This window comes from Carassius gibelio, chromosome B22 (genome assembly GCF_023724105.1).
Source record: "Carassius gibelio isolate Cgi1373 ecotype wild population from Czech Republic chromosome B22, carGib1.2-hapl.c, whole genome shotgun sequence".
Taxonomy (NCBI): Eukaryota; Metazoa; Chordata; class Actinopteri; order Cypriniformes; family Cyprinidae; genus Carassius; species Carassius gibelio.
The window spans coordinates 36570301-36587719 of NC_068417.1; the positions used below are offsets into that span (position 1 = coordinate 36570301).

At 35.2% G+C, this 17419-nt stretch overlaps 3 protein-coding genes across 3 annotated transcripts; all 3 read left to right on the forward strand.

Moving 5' to 3' along the window:
* Positions 1-230: 230 nt before the first annotated feature.
* si:ch211-276k2.1 (uncharacterized protein LOC565147 homolog) lies at positions 231-1795 on the forward strand. The gene is made up of 2 exons (XM_052590328.1): positions 231-848; positions 1453-1795. Exons 1-2 carry the CDS (start codon positions 706-708, stop codon positions 1793-1795), a joined length of 486 nt encoding a protein of 161 aa, XP_052446288.1. The 5' UTR covers positions 231-705.
* Positions 1796-2305: 510 nt separating this feature from the next.
* LOC127987889 (5-hydroxytryptamine receptor 3C) lies at positions 2306-7834 on the forward strand. The gene is made up of 9 exons (XM_052590323.1): positions 2306-2443; positions 2811-2983; positions 3440-3484; positions 5519-5625; positions 5749-5918; positions 6012-6178; positions 6444-6654; positions 6910-7101; positions 7200-7834. The coding sequence occupies exons 1-9, from the start codon at positions 2437-2439 to the stop codon at positions 7502-7504; spliced, it is 1377 nt and encodes a 458-aa protein (XP_052446283.1). The 5' UTR covers positions 2306-2436; the 3' UTR covers positions 7505-7834.
* A 2854-nt stretch (positions 7835-10688) lies between these two features.
* LOC127986881 (5-hydroxytryptamine receptor 3C-like) lies at positions 10689-15433 on the forward strand. The gene is made up of 9 exons (XM_052589139.1): positions 10689-10853; positions 11305-11349; positions 11447-11553; positions 11759-11928; positions 12019-12185; positions 12284-12498; positions 12678-12901; positions 13159-13365; positions 15300-15433. Exons 1-9 carry the CDS (start codon positions 10689-10691, stop codon positions 15431-15433), a joined length of 1434 nt encoding a protein of 477 aa, XP_052445099.1.
* The last annotated feature ends 1986 nt before the right edge of the window (positions 15434-17419 follow it).

Here is a 17419-nt window from a genome sequence, read left to right on the forward strand (position 1 = left end):
AATAACTCATTAACTCAATAACTCATTCAATTAATCCTGGAGGGCCAGTGATCTACATAGTTTACTTCCAACCCTTATCCAGAAAACCTGTTCATCATTTTTAAATGGTCCTGAATACACTGATTAACTTGGTCATGTGGGTTTAGTTAGAGTTGGAACTGAACTCTCCAGGACACTGGCCCTACAGGTGGCGAGTTAAAAGCCCTGCTATAGTTATATAGTAATATAGATTCTGAGGGTTTAGAGATATTTTGTTTACTGCAGAGGGAGTGCCCTTTCCTGGATACCTTCATTGAACCAATTGGGTGGAAATTACACAGTGTGTATGTCTTATGACCTGTCTTTAAAATAAAAAAAATAATCAGATGACTAACTTGTAAGACTAGTCTAAGCAGTTTATGTAACCAAACATAGACAAGGAAGTTATTAAATTAGATCTCTATATATACAATAAAACAATAAAAACCATTCATGTATAAATTGATATGATGATTTTTGGGCATAAGTCTTTATTCTGCCATATTTCTTTTTCAGCATCTCTGTTACTTTAAAAAGCAGTGTTTACATTTGTATTGTAGACAACAGTTACATACTTGTAGTTTCATTTTTGTTTCTGTGGTTTGAGAGATAGCTACAGTATACATTTTCAGTGGGTAAAAACAAGGCACAGCATCATTCCTTGGAGATCTCTGTGAGAAAACAGACATGATATCGCTGTGGAACAGATCTTTACAGAAGAAAGCAAGTGATCTTCATGGCGACACCTGGAAGATTGAAACTGATCAGACTATTCTGGAAAACAGTCACGCTCCTAATTGGCACCAGTATATTTCTGGCTCCTTTGCAGAGTAAGAGCACACCTTTACCAAACTACAAGATTTTAAACAGTTTTTATACTGTATTAAGATTTATGATGAATGCATTCATGTTAATGTTAGTTAATACAAATACAATACAAATAATTCATTATTAATTCATGTTAGCTCAGGTTTGTTAATTAGTATTACCAGATAAAATGATTAGTACAGTAAATGTAGACCATGTTAACTAATGTAGTTATCTAGTGTTACACGGTAACAATGTAAATGGTACATTATTGTAAAGTGTAACTAAACTTTTTAAACAGATAATTTAGCTAAGCCATTAAGCAAAATAGTCTTCTTATAGTTTTTTTTTTTATTATTAGATATTTTGATGAAATGAAAATTAAATTTAAGGAAATACAGTATCAACAAAATAATATACACATAAACCTCACAACTATTTTATTATGAAACTTACAATTACATAAATGAAATGGTACTTTTGAAATACTGCATAAAGGTGCCAAATACCACCAACCAATATAAATGATAACAATAATTAAATCCTTAAATCATCATACAGAGTAATGACTGGACCTGGAGGTATCAGTAGATGCATAAACTGATCTATTTTCCATTTCTATTGTAGCTTCAGGTGTTCTCTGTGCAGAAGGACCTGGGGGTCTAGTAGAGTGCAGGTGATGTTTCATTTCCACCTGAATGGAGCAAGCAGACAGGGAACCATTAAAATACGATGCTACAAACAGGAGTGTAGGACGTGCAAAGAAGCTGAGTGGGAGGATCCGAACTTTCCAGTAGAAAACATTGATGTGCTGGTTGAGAGACTAGTTAAAAATATCCGCAAGAAATGCTATAAGGAAAACCTGGGTGAAGGAAACAGGTCTTCAGTGTTCGATGGAAGATCTGATGGGCCACATGAAAGTGCTCACTGTGAAGCCTGTCGGCGTGGAATCTGCAATCAAGCCAAATGAGACTGATTTAATTACTCAAATCTTCTAAATCACTATATTATTGAAAATATTTGTAATATTCGCTAAAATTAACAACTTGTTACTGCTGCAAGATTAAGTTTATCTAAGCTTATCGTTTGACTTCTACTCTTTGTTAATTGATTATTGTAAGTTGTAATCTTTCACTGAATTCCCTGCAGCCCTGCTTAATGTAAAACCCACCCAACCCACAGAAACCACCATAATTTTATTGTGGGTTTTACATCGCATATATTGTGCTTTGCATGTTGTCGCTTCTGTATTCTGGTATTATGAAATAAATGGAAATGTTGCGGTTTTAGTTGTTTTTAGTTTGTCTAAGCAAATCAGTTTTTGTATATAGTTTGCCTGAGGGTCCATATCAGTCCTCACAGATATCGTGATACTGTGAGGTAAAAGCTGAATGTATATTTTTTAGCACTTTTACTGTTATCTGCCTTCTCGTTTTTCAGCTGATGGCTTTAGTTTTGTTCTCAAGACCACAGGTAAGACATAGTCATGAAGTAGTAATGCAATAGTTAAAGTTTATAGTGCTTTATTAGTGTCTTTTAACTCCATTATAACAGGCTGCTGGATACACAGCTATTCTTCTACATTTCCGGTTCATTATCTGCTGTCTCATCATGCAGTGTAAGAAAACATTTATTTCAAATTTAATTCATAGACTATGTAAAAACCAACAATCAAAAGCAGTTTGTATATAATTTGATTCATGGCTCTTAATGTTTTTATTTATATTAATATAGTAAATATTCGTGATTTGCATTATTACAATTTGCAACTTTACAAATAATGTAAATTATAATTAAATTTGTATTGATTGTGTTGTAACCATTGACGGTTTACATTAATATGTTTGCAACATTAATAATTTACATAAAATTTATATGTTTTAATTGTTAGTGTTAAGTGTTAGCTAAGGTGTCCTTTAACCCAGAATTTGGCAATACAACAGGAATTTTTTTTTTATATTTAATTTGCAATTTTATTCTTCCAGCTCTAATGGTGAAACCCGCAGGGACCATCAACTGCTCTGAACCCACTACAGATGGTCTCATAAAAGCCCTGAAGGAAAATATCTTTGGCAAAACTGAAATAAGGCCAGTTATTAACCTGAAAACTCCCACCAACATCAGTGTGAACTTCATTCTGTATGGGATTCTAGATGTGGTAAGTTCTAATATTAAAGTAGTTAAGCTACATTCAAGCTACCCTTCTGAAAAAATACTAGAGTGCAGTAAAGAAGAAAAAAATAATCAGTTTTTTAAAAAGATTATTATTCACCTCCTGTATGTGCTTTAAGTCTTCGAAGTAGACCACATTTGAATCTTTGTTATTTGTAAATTAGAAGAAGATGCTGAGTGTGCTGCTTTAATGCATTACATGTAGCGTTTGGTCGAGCTACACAGCTACTTGCTAGAAAAAGTAGTTAGCTACAGGAAAAGCTACACTGCTTTAAAAGTAGCTTCGCAATTGTAATGGTACTGAAAAAATGTGTTACGTTAGTAGCGTCGTTACTTGCAGCTAGCTACTCTCCAGCACTGCCTGCCATACTTCTAACCTGTTTATGAATAGTAATTGCTTATTGATAATAGTGACAAAATCAAGTCAGTTTTTCTCTTTTAGGATGAAAAAGCACAGAAACTTAACACATTCCTTTGGGTGAATCTGGTAAGTCAACTGCATTAGTGTCTCTTAATTTATTAACTGATTAATGAATGAAACTAATTCATTTTAATTTTAAAATGAGAACAGTACACAAAAGCAAATAGATGTAATTTGCAGGAAACAAAGAGATAACATAAGATCAGTATCTAATTGCAGATAGAGATTTAATAACAAAAATAAAAAAAGTACAGTCGTACAGACATCCAATAACACCAAGAAAACTGAATGACTGAACACATAACTTCCATTGAAAAGGACAAGACCTAGCGAATAACACAAGAACAGTGGGGCTTATATGGGCTAATAAGATAATATAAAAAGGCACACCTGTGGAGAATATCAAGTGTCACCAAACACAACAAAGACTACAAAATGACTACAGAACAAGGCACAGGAAACAGGAACATAACAGGGCAAACTACAAACTAAAAGACTATAAAACAAGAGCGCAGAGAACAGACAGAACTTTACATGGTCCCCAATTAAGGACAACAATAAAAAAGTTCACGAGGGTGGAGAAGCAGAGGTGGATCAGGGAGAGGATTGGGAATACTGGTGGAGCAGGAAGACAGGGCAGATCTGGCAGAGGAGGTATCTAACATGGCAAGGAAGACAGATCTATGAAGCACCACAGTGGGGCAGTAGAGATGAAAAACACCAAAGTGGAACAGGTGACCACTGGGGAGCCAGCAGAGCAAGAGACTACAGTGGAGCCGGAGGAGCAGGAGACCACCAAGGTGAAGCAGAGGAACACCACAGAAGAGATGGAGACCATGGCAAGGCCAGCAGAGTGGAGAGTCAGGGTGAAGCTGGAGACTACTGGGGATCTGGAGGCCATGACAGTGGCAGAGACAGGGAGCACAGGGGACATAGAGTTCAGGGCCTGCATCCATGGCTGTAACAGGGAGTTCAGTGAGTTCAGAAACAGTTTAGTTTATTATTACCAAGCCAGGAAGAACAGAGTTCATCAGATTTGGGATCATTGAGCTAGGGACCCGAGAAACCAATGGAGTTGGGGGCACCAGAAACCAATGGACTTGTGACCACCAGGCCAAGGAGCAGAGAGACTAATGGACTTGAGCCACAAATCACATTTTAACAAATTCACATAAAGTGATATAAAACAATATTATACACAAAATGTGACACATTTAAAGATTAATTATCTTGTGCGCCTTCTTAGACCATGCAGATTAAGGAACTCTTTTGCAGGCTCTATACCATCAGCGTTTCTCTACATCCATGTTAGTTTGATTTGTAATGCAACGGTTCCGCACTGAACTCAACCTGGACATACTCTATGACCTATAACGTTTCAATAGTATCTTTCTTAAAGTACCCCAAACTTTTTAAGGGAGCACATTCGCTACTCATTACCTTGTAAATCACATTCATACATTGAAATCCAATACATTTAAACAATGAATGCACTCACATTTATATAAATGTATAACAGAGACATATAAATGCACATCTATTTGAAAACATGTCTTTGACAGTTACAAATGGACTTGGGACCACCAGGTCATGGAGCACAGAGACCAACAGACTTGGGACCACAGAAACCAATTGACTTGGGACTTCCAGGCCAATGAGTACAGAGACCATCAGACTTAGTAATGATGGGTTAGGTAGCATAGAGACCAGTGGACTTAAGACCACAGAAACCAATTGACTTGGGACTGCCAGGCCAATGAGTGCATAGGCCAATTGACTTGGGACTACCAGGCCAGGGAACACAAAGACCAGTGGTCTAGGGAGTGCTAAGAGGGAAACACTGGGATTCATGGGGGGAAGTGAGCCATAGCCCATAGTGTAAGGAGAAAGATGAAGTCTTAAGTCCAGGTTAACATATTGTTCAAGGTTGAAGTCACATTTGCTTCTTGGCAGACATGGCTTGACTGCTCATCTGCACACAGAAGAAATATGTGTAGGCCTCGATGGTATAGTAGTGGCTTTAGCGGATACCCACTAGTAGATCTGTTGGATCCATGTTTACTGATAAATTTACTGATAAAGACATTTTGTGTTCTGTAGGTTTGGAATATTGAAGGTTTGAGCTGGGATCCTGTTAAATGTGGAACAGACCAAATTTCAATACCACGAAAACAACTGTGGAGGCCTGATATTATCATCAATGAATTGTTAGTTTAAACATATCTGTATTTCTAAATCTTTATTCCTCTATTTTGGAGACTTTTTAACTTCAAAGCTATGCATGGATACCGGACAGAACATAACACCCGTACCTCTCTTTTACTTTGAAGCATTGATGAAAATAAAGTCCCAGACACATATTACCTCTACGTTGACTATACTGGCAAGATAATGGATGATCTTCCATTTCATGTCATCAGTTCTTGTAACCTGGACATCTATACCTTTCCATTTGACATTCAAAACTGCACATTCACCTTTAATTCATACCAGCACACTGGTAAGTTATCTTGACTGAAGAGTAAAATTTCTCTTATAACAACTACCATGTGGTATGACCCTAATAACTCAGTTTTTTTGGTCTTCTCTGTAGTGCTGGATGTTCAGTTGTCCTTTGATAAACCGGTGGAGCAAGCATTCAAAGATTCTCTTGAAGCGATGACAACTAAAGGAGAGTGGGAGCTGGTCGACATGCTTGCTGAAAAACCTACAATATCTCCCCAGGAAATGAATATCTCACGGGACACACTTACTTATTATGTATTATCATTTTAACACAATTCGAAAACTTATATTTAAACAAGAAAATAATGTTTGTCAAGTCCATCATCCTCTCATTCATGATTTAAAATGTTGGTTAATTGGCAACAAATTCGTATGACTCTTATTCGTGTTTTTTATAGAATCTCCACTGAGTTTAGGTTTAGGGATGGACCCTCTTGATTACTTTTTATTATTATTATTATTAAATGCATTGCAATTAAATCTAATTAAAGTTGGTAAAATTACTTTTGTCCTTTATTAGATCGTCCTCAAGCGTCGAGCGACCATGTATGTGGTGAACCTCCTGATTCCCAGCTGCTTCCTCATTACTGTAGATCTGTTCAGTTTTCTTCTTCCACCCCAAGACGTGGATCGTTCTGCCTTCAAAATGACCCTCATTTTGGGTTACACTGTCTTCCTGCTGCTAATGAATGACCTGCTGCCTGTTACTGGAAACACCTTACCTCTCATAAGTTTGTATAGAAGCATCATTGTAACTTCAAAGTATTCGTGTCTTCTCCACTCCATACATCAACATTGTTAAATGTGTTATTTTTTTAGGTATTAAAATACTTATTGGTGTTGAAGTTTAAGTCAACTATAAGGCACTATTTATACATATTACTTATATAAATGTTATAGATTAAGAAAAAATACATTACCTTAAAATATATTCAATACAATAAATGAATTAAGCAGTATCCATGTTTTGTTTTGTCTTTTTTCAGATGCTTTTTTCTCCCTCTGTTTGCTTCTGATGGTGGCAAGTCTTCTGGAGACAATCTTCATCACCAACATTCAGTGTGGCTCTACTCACTATGGACCTTTACCTCCATGGGCCAAGGCTCTTTTCCTCAACTATATCGCCAAACTTGTTCATTTAAGCAAGAAACCCAGTGACCAAAACTCTGACCCTAAAGGTGATGAGCAGTCAGTCAGTGTTTCCATGAATTAAGTATTCAGAGTGCTATGTAATACCAAAATACATGTATTTCAACATCTTCTCTTGTACCTGTAGAGCACAGAACCGATACCAAACGCTGTGATCCTGCAGTTGAAACCTCTAAGGGGGAAGCAGTCCGTAAAACACCTGCTCTTGTGGAACTGAAGAAGATAAGCCACGAGTTACTATCGATCAATCAGCAGATTGATAAACATTTTAAAACTGATGAGAGCGCAGAGGAGTGGATGCATTTGGGTCAAGTCATTGACCGCTTGCTTTTCTGCCTGTATATTGTGTTTCTTTCAGTTAGTTTTATCACTATTTTAATCTTCTGGTTGTACTGGTACAAGAACGATTCATCTTTAATAAATAAATCATAACCAAATAAAACTAATGAGTGCTGTTGAGTACAGTATATAATCGTTGAACCTCTAACATAGTACTACTTATTAATGGAAGGTAATACAGCTCTATTGCTAATAGCTCATATTTCCTGTTAAATATATTACCTTTTAATTTGAATTTGTATCTACTTGTATTTTTTCCCACATCTAATTGATTATCATAAATTTGTAGTCCTGTCAGAGCTGTGGCCTAGCAGTTCACAAACAATACTGAGCTGTTGAAAATACAAATGTCACAAATGCAATTATGTAATGTTCAAACACTTTTTTTAATTAAATAAGTGATATATAGAATAAAATTGTTTTTGAAATAAAAAATAATTTTACTATCACTGTCTATTTGTCACTATGTAGTTTAATTTTTTTCCTTCCTGAAGAAAAAAACATGGAAATGATTTATTTCAGTCAGAAAGGAACAGATGTAGGGCAGGTTAGGAAAGTGGTAGCTGCATATCATGTGAACAAGGAGGGATTTTTGATATCTGGAAAGGAAAAAGAGAAGTTGTTTCAAAGGAGAAAAATATATTAAATAGAAATTTTAAATTTTGTATTTAATATTTTTTAGTTCATTATTTAATCGTTCATACATTATAAGGCTAAGAGCAATACATATAAAAGTAAATAGCATCAGTTTTAATTTTATGTTTATATCATCTATATGTGTTGTCCAGTAGGTTGAGGTGAAAATTAACTTTCATATTAATTTCTGTGATTTGTGCTATCAAGTTGCACTGACTAATTTTCAACAGCTGCAGTGATATGATCTTGTGACAGATTTCATGCTATTTCAGGCAACCAATACTGGATGAGACAATACTGTAGATTAAAAAATCAAAAGCTTATCATACTAATTATGTTTACATGTACAGTAAAAATCATTCATTAGTCTTTATTCTGCTATAGTCCACTATCTCTGTTAGTCTTGCCTTTGGAAATCAAAAAGATTCTGTATGCACATTGTTCAGTTTAGTTTCTTATGACTTGAAAGTTAAAAACTCATTGAGTCATTCCACGAGATTTGAGTCATTTATGAAAGCAGAATCAAATGAGGTTCAAACTCATTTCATTTGTATTTCTTTCCAGACATTTAGTTTAGTTACCACATTTACCTTCAATTTGCTGAAACACAATTTCTCTTAAAAATAAGCAGCATTATAACTGGAATTTCATATTTGATTTGTGTCTTCATCACAGTAATACATCATATTTTTTAGTAATGTTATCAATACTACATGTGAAAATGAACATTTCAGATGCTTCAGCAACTAAAATAAAAAAAAATCAGCGTTAATTATGTTTGTGAAATCCTAACCGTGTCACAGTGTACTACACAATGTAACAAAAATGTGTTTCGCTTACATTTTTATGATTCTTCTGTGGTGCTAATTATTATTATTAAGCTGCATCCGTATTTTGGTAAATATTTAGGTCAGGGCAATTTTAAAACTAAATTATGAACAATCATTCAAGTATTATGATTAATTATGAAACACTGGTTTAATTCAATTCAATTCAATTTGAATAAGTTTTTGTACTGATTTTGCATGTTTTTAAAATATATTTTGTTTTATGGAAACATTCTAGAAGTTTCTGTTGAACTCTGGAATATTCTGTGATATTTTAATGCTTTCTGGAACATTTCAGAACATTGTGGGACTAGCCCTAAAAGACAAAAATCATCCGACATACACTACTGAAGTTTTGGACAACTCACTTTTGGTCCTTGAAATATTAATGCATGAGTAATAACAGATCAGCTTGTACAAGTCACCAAAAAAAAAATTCTTTGATACTGTTTATGATACACAAAATGTAATGTATTCAGCATGACAGTCTTCATTAAATAAATAAATAAATAACATTAAAAATAAAAGCAAATCAAAACTTGGTGATATCAAATTATGAAGCATGTAAAATATGATTACCACAAAAGGCCTCGAATATGTACTAGTGCTTCTTAAAATAATTTCTATCCTATTTTCTTTATCGTTTCATTAATATTTGTAAAAAAAAAACTTACCAACTACTTACCAAAACCTTACCAAATATTCATTTTTCCCTTTGAATGGAAAAGAGCAACAGAGAAACAAACCATGATATTTGTAATGTGGGACTTACACCACAATTTTTTTTTTTTTTTTTTTTTTTGCATGTTGTTGGCTTCTCGGAGTATGGAACAGACAAATATCTAGGCAAATCAGTTTTGGTATATAGTTTGACACGCTATTTGAATCCTCACATACTTCATGAAACTGTAGGTTTAATAATAATTTTAAAAAGACAATTCATACTCACTGCCAACTTATTTGTCCATTCTAAAGAGGGTGATGGCTGTAGCTTTCCTCTCAAGATCACAGGTAAGACATACTGTTAATATAGTACATGTCTGATATTATTCTGAATGTTTATTTTCAAATCTGTCCATTGCATGTAAATTGTTGAATTAGCAGGTTCATCAGATTAAATATGAATACACCAGTAATTAATAATATACTCTTGCATGTCTTTTGTGCATTGTGCTGTTATTTCAGTAAATGTGTATTAAATTGTTTTAATGTTTTTAAATTTGTAGTAATTTTCAGATGCAGTTTAGCTATTTGTTGCATTACCAAATTTCATAGTACTGTATATGTAATACGGAGAATGTTGCATAAAACTATGAAAATAAATAACTGCCATTTCACTGGTTCTTGGTCTGTGGAGAGTCATTGTCACATGTTGCCATTTATGTTTTTTCTTATATGTGGAAAAAACATTCAACAAATAAATGTCTTTTTGAATGTGTATATCATCATTACAGATGGTTGGATTTACAGCTCTTCAATTACATTTCCAGCTCATTATCTGCTGTCTCCTCATGCAATGTAAGATCAAATACAATTTTCATTAAAAATAAAAGTGTAATCACATAAAATAATTTAATCACTTCATGAAAGCTTTAATTACAATATAATTAACAGTTATGTAATGTTTAACTGTTCTATATCTGCTCGGTTGGATTGGGATACTGTATAAATTATATAAAAGTAAATTGTTTGTAAAATGCATGTTTTAAATGTGTAGCCTCTTTTTGTTCATCAGTTGATATTTCACATAATGCACTCAACAAGGTAATTTGTGTTTTAATTTTGTGCATTAATTTGTTCTTGTAGCTCTGGTAATGAAACCTGCATGGACTATTAACTGCTCTGAACCCACTACGGATGCTCTTTATAGTGCCTTAAAAGACAGCATCTTGGATAAATCAGATGTGAGACCAGTTTTGTACCCAAAAACTCCCACCAACATTAGTGTGAGCTTCACTCTGTATGGAATTTTAGGTGTGGTAAGTTTATTTAATATCAGTGGCAATCAAATGTATGGGATATAGGACAAAAGAGTGAGTCATGTATACTGGTGATGTAGAATTAGGGCAAAGTTAAAGAAAAAGAAGAGCAGAGACAATAAGAGTCTGAAAATAATTTGAGGTTGTAGCTGTAATGATAAATAGAGCTGCATATAATCTGCATATGAGCTCAATAAGTCTGTGTATTTCAAGAAGTTAAGAGGCCAAGTACAGAGCCCTGAGGAACCCCTAAAAGTTTAGGAATTACTGTTTATATAAATGCAAAAACTTTAACGTTTAAGAACACTGGATTTGCCTATTTTCTACTTCACTGTCATTTTGATTTAGTTTATGAAGGATACTTCAGAATTCAATAAATTAAAAAATGCACAGTGAGCAGGTCTTTAGGCAACTATGGGATACATTTACACTTTTAAGTTTTCTCTTTCAGGATGAAAAAGCACAAATATTCGATTCATTTATTTGGGTGTATCTGGTAAGTGTTTCTTCAGCTGTCATTAGGCCTCTCTGTGTTTTCCTCACTTTTTGATGCAATTTTTATAATTAATAAAATTGACTTTGTGTGTTTGTAGTTTTGGAATATTGAAGGTTTGAGCTGGGATCCTGTTGAATGTGGAACAGACAGAATCTCACTGCCAAGAAAAAAGCTGTGGATGCCTGATCTTGTGATTAATGAATTGTGAGTTTAAAAGTATCAAGCTATTATATTTATGTCAATGCTGAACACTGCATACAAATCTGTATCTCATAAATGCCACCTAATTAGCACTTCAGTACATTTGAGACTCACTCAAAAGCTAAACAAGCATGATGGATAATAGAATATATACTTTTTCAAATTTAAACACTACCTGTTCCTAAAGTTGTTTTCTTTTACTTTGAAGCATGGATGAAAATAGATCTCCAGACACATATTACCTCTATGTCAAACATACTGGTGAGGTAATGGATGATCTTCCCATTCATGTGATCAGTTCCTGCAACATGGACATCTACACCTTTCCATTTGATATTCAGAACTGCACATTTACTTTTAACTCATACAAGCTCACTGGTAAGTTGGCTTGACTGAGGGGGAAATTTACAGTTATAACTATAATCTTTGTGACCTTGTCACCTCTTTATGGTTTCCTGTTTTCTACAGCGCGGGATATTCGATTGCTCTTTGTTGAACCCGTGGAGGTAACACTTCAGAATTCCCTATCTGTGATGAAAACGAAAGGAGAGTGGGAGCTAGTCGACATGCTTGCTGAGAAACCCGAGATACTTTCAGGAGATCTGAATAATACTTTTGATACACTTATTTACCATGTATGAACTCTTTTTTAATTTACTACACCTTTTATATGAAATCACTTGTAAATCACTTGAATTACTCTGTTATATACTAATATATTTTTACCAATCAGGTCGTTCTCAAGCGTCGAGCGACCATGTATGTGGTGAACCTGCTGATTCCCAGCTGCTTCCTCATTGCTTTAGATCTGTTCAGTTTTCTTCTTCCACCCCAGAACGTGGATCGTTCTGCCTTCAAAATGACCCTCATTTTGGGTTACACTGTCTTCCTGCTGCTAATGAATGACCTGCTGCCTGTTACTGGAAACACCTTACCTCTCATAAGTTTGTATAAGAGTTTTTTTTGTTGCCTTAGACTCTGTCCTAACCAGTCATCTGACAAGCTGCCAATATTGTAGGTTTTGTGTCTTCAATGAAAGGAAAATGCTCCAAAGAAGTAACACAATTTCTTGTCACTTGTCATCTTACTGCTAGTTATGATAGTGTTACAGCAAACTGATTTGTAAGACACTTAACCTCTCTTCTGGATTTCTTTTCAGACGTGTTTTTCTCTCTTTGCTTGGCACTGATGGTGGCCAGTCTTCTTGAGACAATCTTCATCATTAACATTCAGTGTGGCTCCACTCACTATGGACCTTTACCTCCATGGGCCAAGGTGCTTTTCCTCAACTATCTTGCTAAGCTTGTTTTTTTAAGCAAGAAACCCAGTGACCAAAACTGTAACCCTGAAGGTGAGTCTTACCATGCAAAATTGAATAAGTCTGTCTAGTTTTGTTTATTAAGTTAACCTGATAATAAACCTTATCCGGATAGATGTATGGATGATCCATTGTGACAAACTTTATCAAGAACAGAGAGTTTTAAGTTCTTCCTAAGAAATCATTTCCAAATGTAATTTAAGAGTACTCTATTTATGTAAAAATGCATGAATATCTTAATTAGGTTATTGAGTATACATTTATTTCAACATCTTCTCTTGTACCTGTAGAGCTCAGACTAGAGACCAAACAATGTGATCCTGCAGTTGAAACCCCTCCAAGCGAAGCAGCATATAAGACAGTTCCTCTCCTGGAACTGAAGAAGATAAGCCATGAGTTACTATCCATCCGTCAGCACATCGATAAACATTTTAAAACTGATGAGAGCGCAGAGGAGTGGATGCATTTGGGTCAAGTCATTGACCGCTGGCTTTTCTGTCTGTATACTATATTCCTCTCAGTTAGTTTCATCACTATTTTTGTATATTGGATATACCGGTACAACCAAACTGCATCTTTAATATAAAGAAATCTACTAAAAGTATGTGAGTGCTGTGTACACTGATCAGCCACAACATTGAAACCAATAAAAGGTGACGTGAACAAAGGTACCTGTCAAAGGGTGGGATACATTAGACAGCAAGGGATTGGTCAGTTCTTAATTTCATGTATTGGGAGTAGGAAAAATGAGCAAACAAAAAGATCATTGTGAAAGATCATTGAATGACATTGAGAATTAGTGATAGTTAGATAACCAGCATCAGGTTAGCCCAATAAGGCTAGGCCAATAATTATCGATCACACAGAAGAGCTTAAAGACCTAATGCTAGCCATGAGGGTTCAGGGTGTTGCCTTGCCATCCAAATTCCCCAGATATCAATTTAATTGAGCATCTATGGGTTGTGCTGGGCCAACAAAACTTTTATGCGGTTATGAAGGTGCCGGGCACTACAGGACACGTTCAGAGGTCTTATGGAGTCAATAGGTCAACACATCAGGGAGATCCTCACAATATTAGGCAGTTGTTTCAATGTTGTAGCTAATCAGTGTTTATGATTACTAAACCTGTAAATACAAGTTGCAATTTATTAAATCAAATTGTTTAAAACTGAAGATTTTATGCAAATGTTTTGTTCTGTACTTTCCTTTTGTTTGTTGTGTTGTCAAAGGGTGCCCAAGGGTGTTATAAGATGTGTTACATTATATATGGTTATGCAGTGTTAGATAAATGTACATTAATGGATGGTTATATATAGATAAAGTTCATGATTTCATCTTCAGTTCATCATTTTACTTTATCTTTTAGGTCTTTTGAGAAAGTACTGATTACAGATTCCTGCACTTAGCTGGGGAATGGTTGAATTATAACATGCTGTTGTTTGAAAAGAGTGAAAAAGATGAATAAATAAATCAACAAATGTATCATTTCTGAACTGTGTCATTCATCTTTAATGAAATGCCTTTTGGGGAGAAAGGCAGAAAATACCAACTACGAACCAACCTTGATCATGACATTTTATATGAGATTCGAGGATGCCAAGTGGGTTTACACAAAACATTGAATCGTTACACCAACTACCTTCTCTAAATAGACCATCCTTCACATATTTACATTTATGATTAGAACTTCATAAAAACATTATGATACTACTACATATGATCACTCCCAAAATAGAATGTGACTTGCACTTAATATGGAGTATCATCTGTGGTTTTGGTTCATTAAATTAACGCATTTGTAAGAATAAGAGTTGAACATTAATACTAACAAGTAGTAATAGTAGTATCTACATTTGGTATAGTCTAAAATTCTCATTAAAGTTCTTGATTTAAATGTGGTGTGTCTCATGTACCAGGGTTGCATACAATTACATTTAATAGGTAAATAAACAGCTTAATTTAAAAAACTGTTTGTAAATCATTTCAGTTTTTAATAATACTGAAACAGCAAGATAAGAAGTATTGTCACCGAAGATGGTTGTGTAGTGTTGATCAGTTTTTCAGATCACAGGCTCTCAATCTAAGACACAGGAAGCTTTTATTTTACATCCAGACTTGGATGTAAGTTGTCTATGTAAATTGCATTAACCTGGATTAGTTGAAAATATATTTTTTGAACTTCAAAAATAGTTTTTCTGCATTTTGATTTTAGATATTCAGTTTCCAGAACAATTTCCATCCATTACATTTTCTCAAAATTGCTGTATTGTTTTTTCTGCAGTAAACATGAAAAAACGTTTAAAGACATAAACATGACATTTTTATGTGAGTCAAACTTTAATAAATGACACTTAAGCATGCCAAAAAGGGGCAGGGCCGACCGCTATATAAACCGGCCTGTAGTGCCATTCATCAGATTATTCTCCTTCAGCGACGAAGATCATCTCTTCGCTGACTCTTCTGCAAGAAAAAGTCATGGAAGAAGCTCCAGCGCTGCTCATTGTCGTGGAAGAAGCCGAAGCAGCAAATGTAAGCATCATTGTAGGCATCCGGCATCTGGAGTGAAATAGCATATTTCAGAGATATTTAAGAAATATTTCATATCTCTAAGAGCAATTTCAGCACGCATTGTTACAAATGTCGCGCCTCCTGCCTCAGCCGTGTCCATGCAGAGGACAGTGTCCTGAGTCGCTAGAAAAGAAAACGAGGGGCCTCGTTCTCACCTCAGACAGAACGCCCCCAAAAACAGCTCGCCAAAAACCTCTTCGAACATCTCTGAGAGACTGAGTTTCATTTTCAGCTGTTCATGTCCTGCAGGTGCAGTGCGTACACAAATATTTTACCCCTGTGATAGCGGACCAACATACATTAAAAAGAAAAATTACTCATTCTTTCTCAATCACTTTTTCAAGGCGAGCTCTCGTTCGAGGAAATAGAACCTCTCGCCTCCCATTATGAGGCCAGAAGAGCCATTCTGGGAATCTCGAAATGGGTTTTGGAAACAATTGGACGAGGCTTCTCGCTACAGTTCACTTACAGTCTGCCCCACTTCAGAGATGTTATTCAGACTTCTATCCCGGACAACAAAGCTATTGTTACATACTTGTACCGGGGGCTTAGAAACGTGAAATTGTCTAAAACTGTGTTGTAAAAATGACATTACAGTTTTTTTTAATTGCTAACAAACGTTTACCAATATTACTTTTTCTAAAGTTTTAACACAGAACTGTGTGGCTGTGGGAATAGTTTACCCAATGTACAGCGAGTCAGGCTTTTTCAGCCACTATTTCCTCTTCCCAAAGAGAGACAGCAGGCCCAGACTAGTGTTGTACGGTGCACCGATAATTCAAAAGTATCGCGATTCTCGGAAATTAAAAACGTCACGATCCCCAAATGTATTAGTATCGATACTTCAAAGAATGACTGCATTCCAGATTTGTAAGAGACGTATTTCATGTTGGTGTTTGCAACGCACGCAGTGCCTCCCTATGGATGTCTGTGTTTTTTCTCCTCATGCAAGCAGCAAAAAAGCACTACAGCGAGATGCTGCATTAGTGGCTTTACTAAACTGATTTGGCTTTACTAAATTGTGTGCATAATTGCATTAAATAGTTTAAATAAGTTGTTCAGATGAACAAAGCACAAGGTTTTCTTGCAGAATTAACATTTTAATTGTTTGGTCAGACAGTTCATATATAATATTCACATTAATCGGGGGTTAAACGTGGAGTTATGTTCTGCATGCTAAATATGAAAATTAGCGTATCTGCACAGCACCTATAACTGGGCTTTGTGTCTGCTGATTGCTGATCGAGATTTACATGCTTGGCTCACTGACCCTGTATACTCTTCATTTCATTCATGAATGAGATGTATCAGTTCATTCAATTCATTCACGAATGAGAAGATCTCTCGATCTTGTTCAGTGAAGGGCATATGGGTTCACTACATTCAACAAATCACATGCTCCGTCACATCTCCAGTAACTCTTTGACAGGATGAAACCATAGACAGTAAAAGAAATGGACACAGCGACCCCACTGGATTCAACAGAGACAAATGTAGTCAATTAGAAGCACGCACTTCCTGGGGGTCGGGAGTACTGCGCAGACTCAAACTGAACTTGATGACGTAGATCATCAAGAGCACAAATGATACTGTAGCCGCCGGACCTTGGCTGGTAGAAAAAGATGACGCTCAATAAAGATGACGCTCATTAAAGCTCACTGGCTGAGTTTTCTCCTCTGAAAGAAAAGGTTGCACAACTGACATAGTAAGTTTCAATATCTGAGATATTGCTGCTAAATTTTCTTTTCTTTTTTTTTACTTAAATGCCATTGTTTAAATCGATATTATTTATCTTTTGACATTTAATCTTCTGAGTTCAGAAACATTGTTTAACATAATCGCTGTTTATATTTTTATTCAAAGTTCAGAATCAAGATAAATTTATTTCTCATGTTTCTTATGATAACTGAGATAATGCTGCTAAATTTATTATTTCTTTACCTTTAATGTCAATGCTCTATTTTATTCTTTATATTTTGATAT

Excerpts from the sequence above, each read along its gene's own strand:
- si:ch211-276k2.1 (XM_052590328.1), top strand. The coding sequence starts at position 706 with ATGATATCGCTGTGGAACAGATCTTTACAGAAGAAAGCAAGTGATCTT. Across the intron at positions 849-1,452 it reads ATTTCTGGCTCCTTTGCAGA|CTTCAGGTGTTCTCTGTGCA; the intron begins GTAAGAGCACAC and ends TTTCTATTGTAG.
- LOC127986881 (XM_052589139.1), top strand. The coding sequence starts at position 10,689 with ATGAAACCTGCATGGACTATTAACTGCTCTGAACCCACTACGGATGCT. Across the intron at positions 10,854-11,304 it reads TGTATGGAATTTTAGGTGTG|GATGAAAAAGCACAAATATT; the intron begins GTAAGTTTATTT and ends TTTCTCTTTCAG. Across the intron at positions 11,929-12,018 it reads TAACTCATACAAGCTCACTG|CGCGGGATATTCGATTGCTC; the intron begins GTAAGTTGGCTT and ends TGTTTTCTACAG.
- LOC127987889 (XM_052590323.1), top strand. Across the intron at positions 2,984-3,439 it reads TGTATGGGATTCTAGATGTG|GATGAAAAAGCACAGAAACT; the intron begins GTAAGTTCTAAT and ends TTTCTCTTTTAG. Across the intron at positions 6,655-6,909 it reads AAACACCTTACCTCTCATAA|ATGCTTTTTTCTCCCTCTGT; the intron begins GTTTGTATAGAA and ends GTCTTTTTTCAG.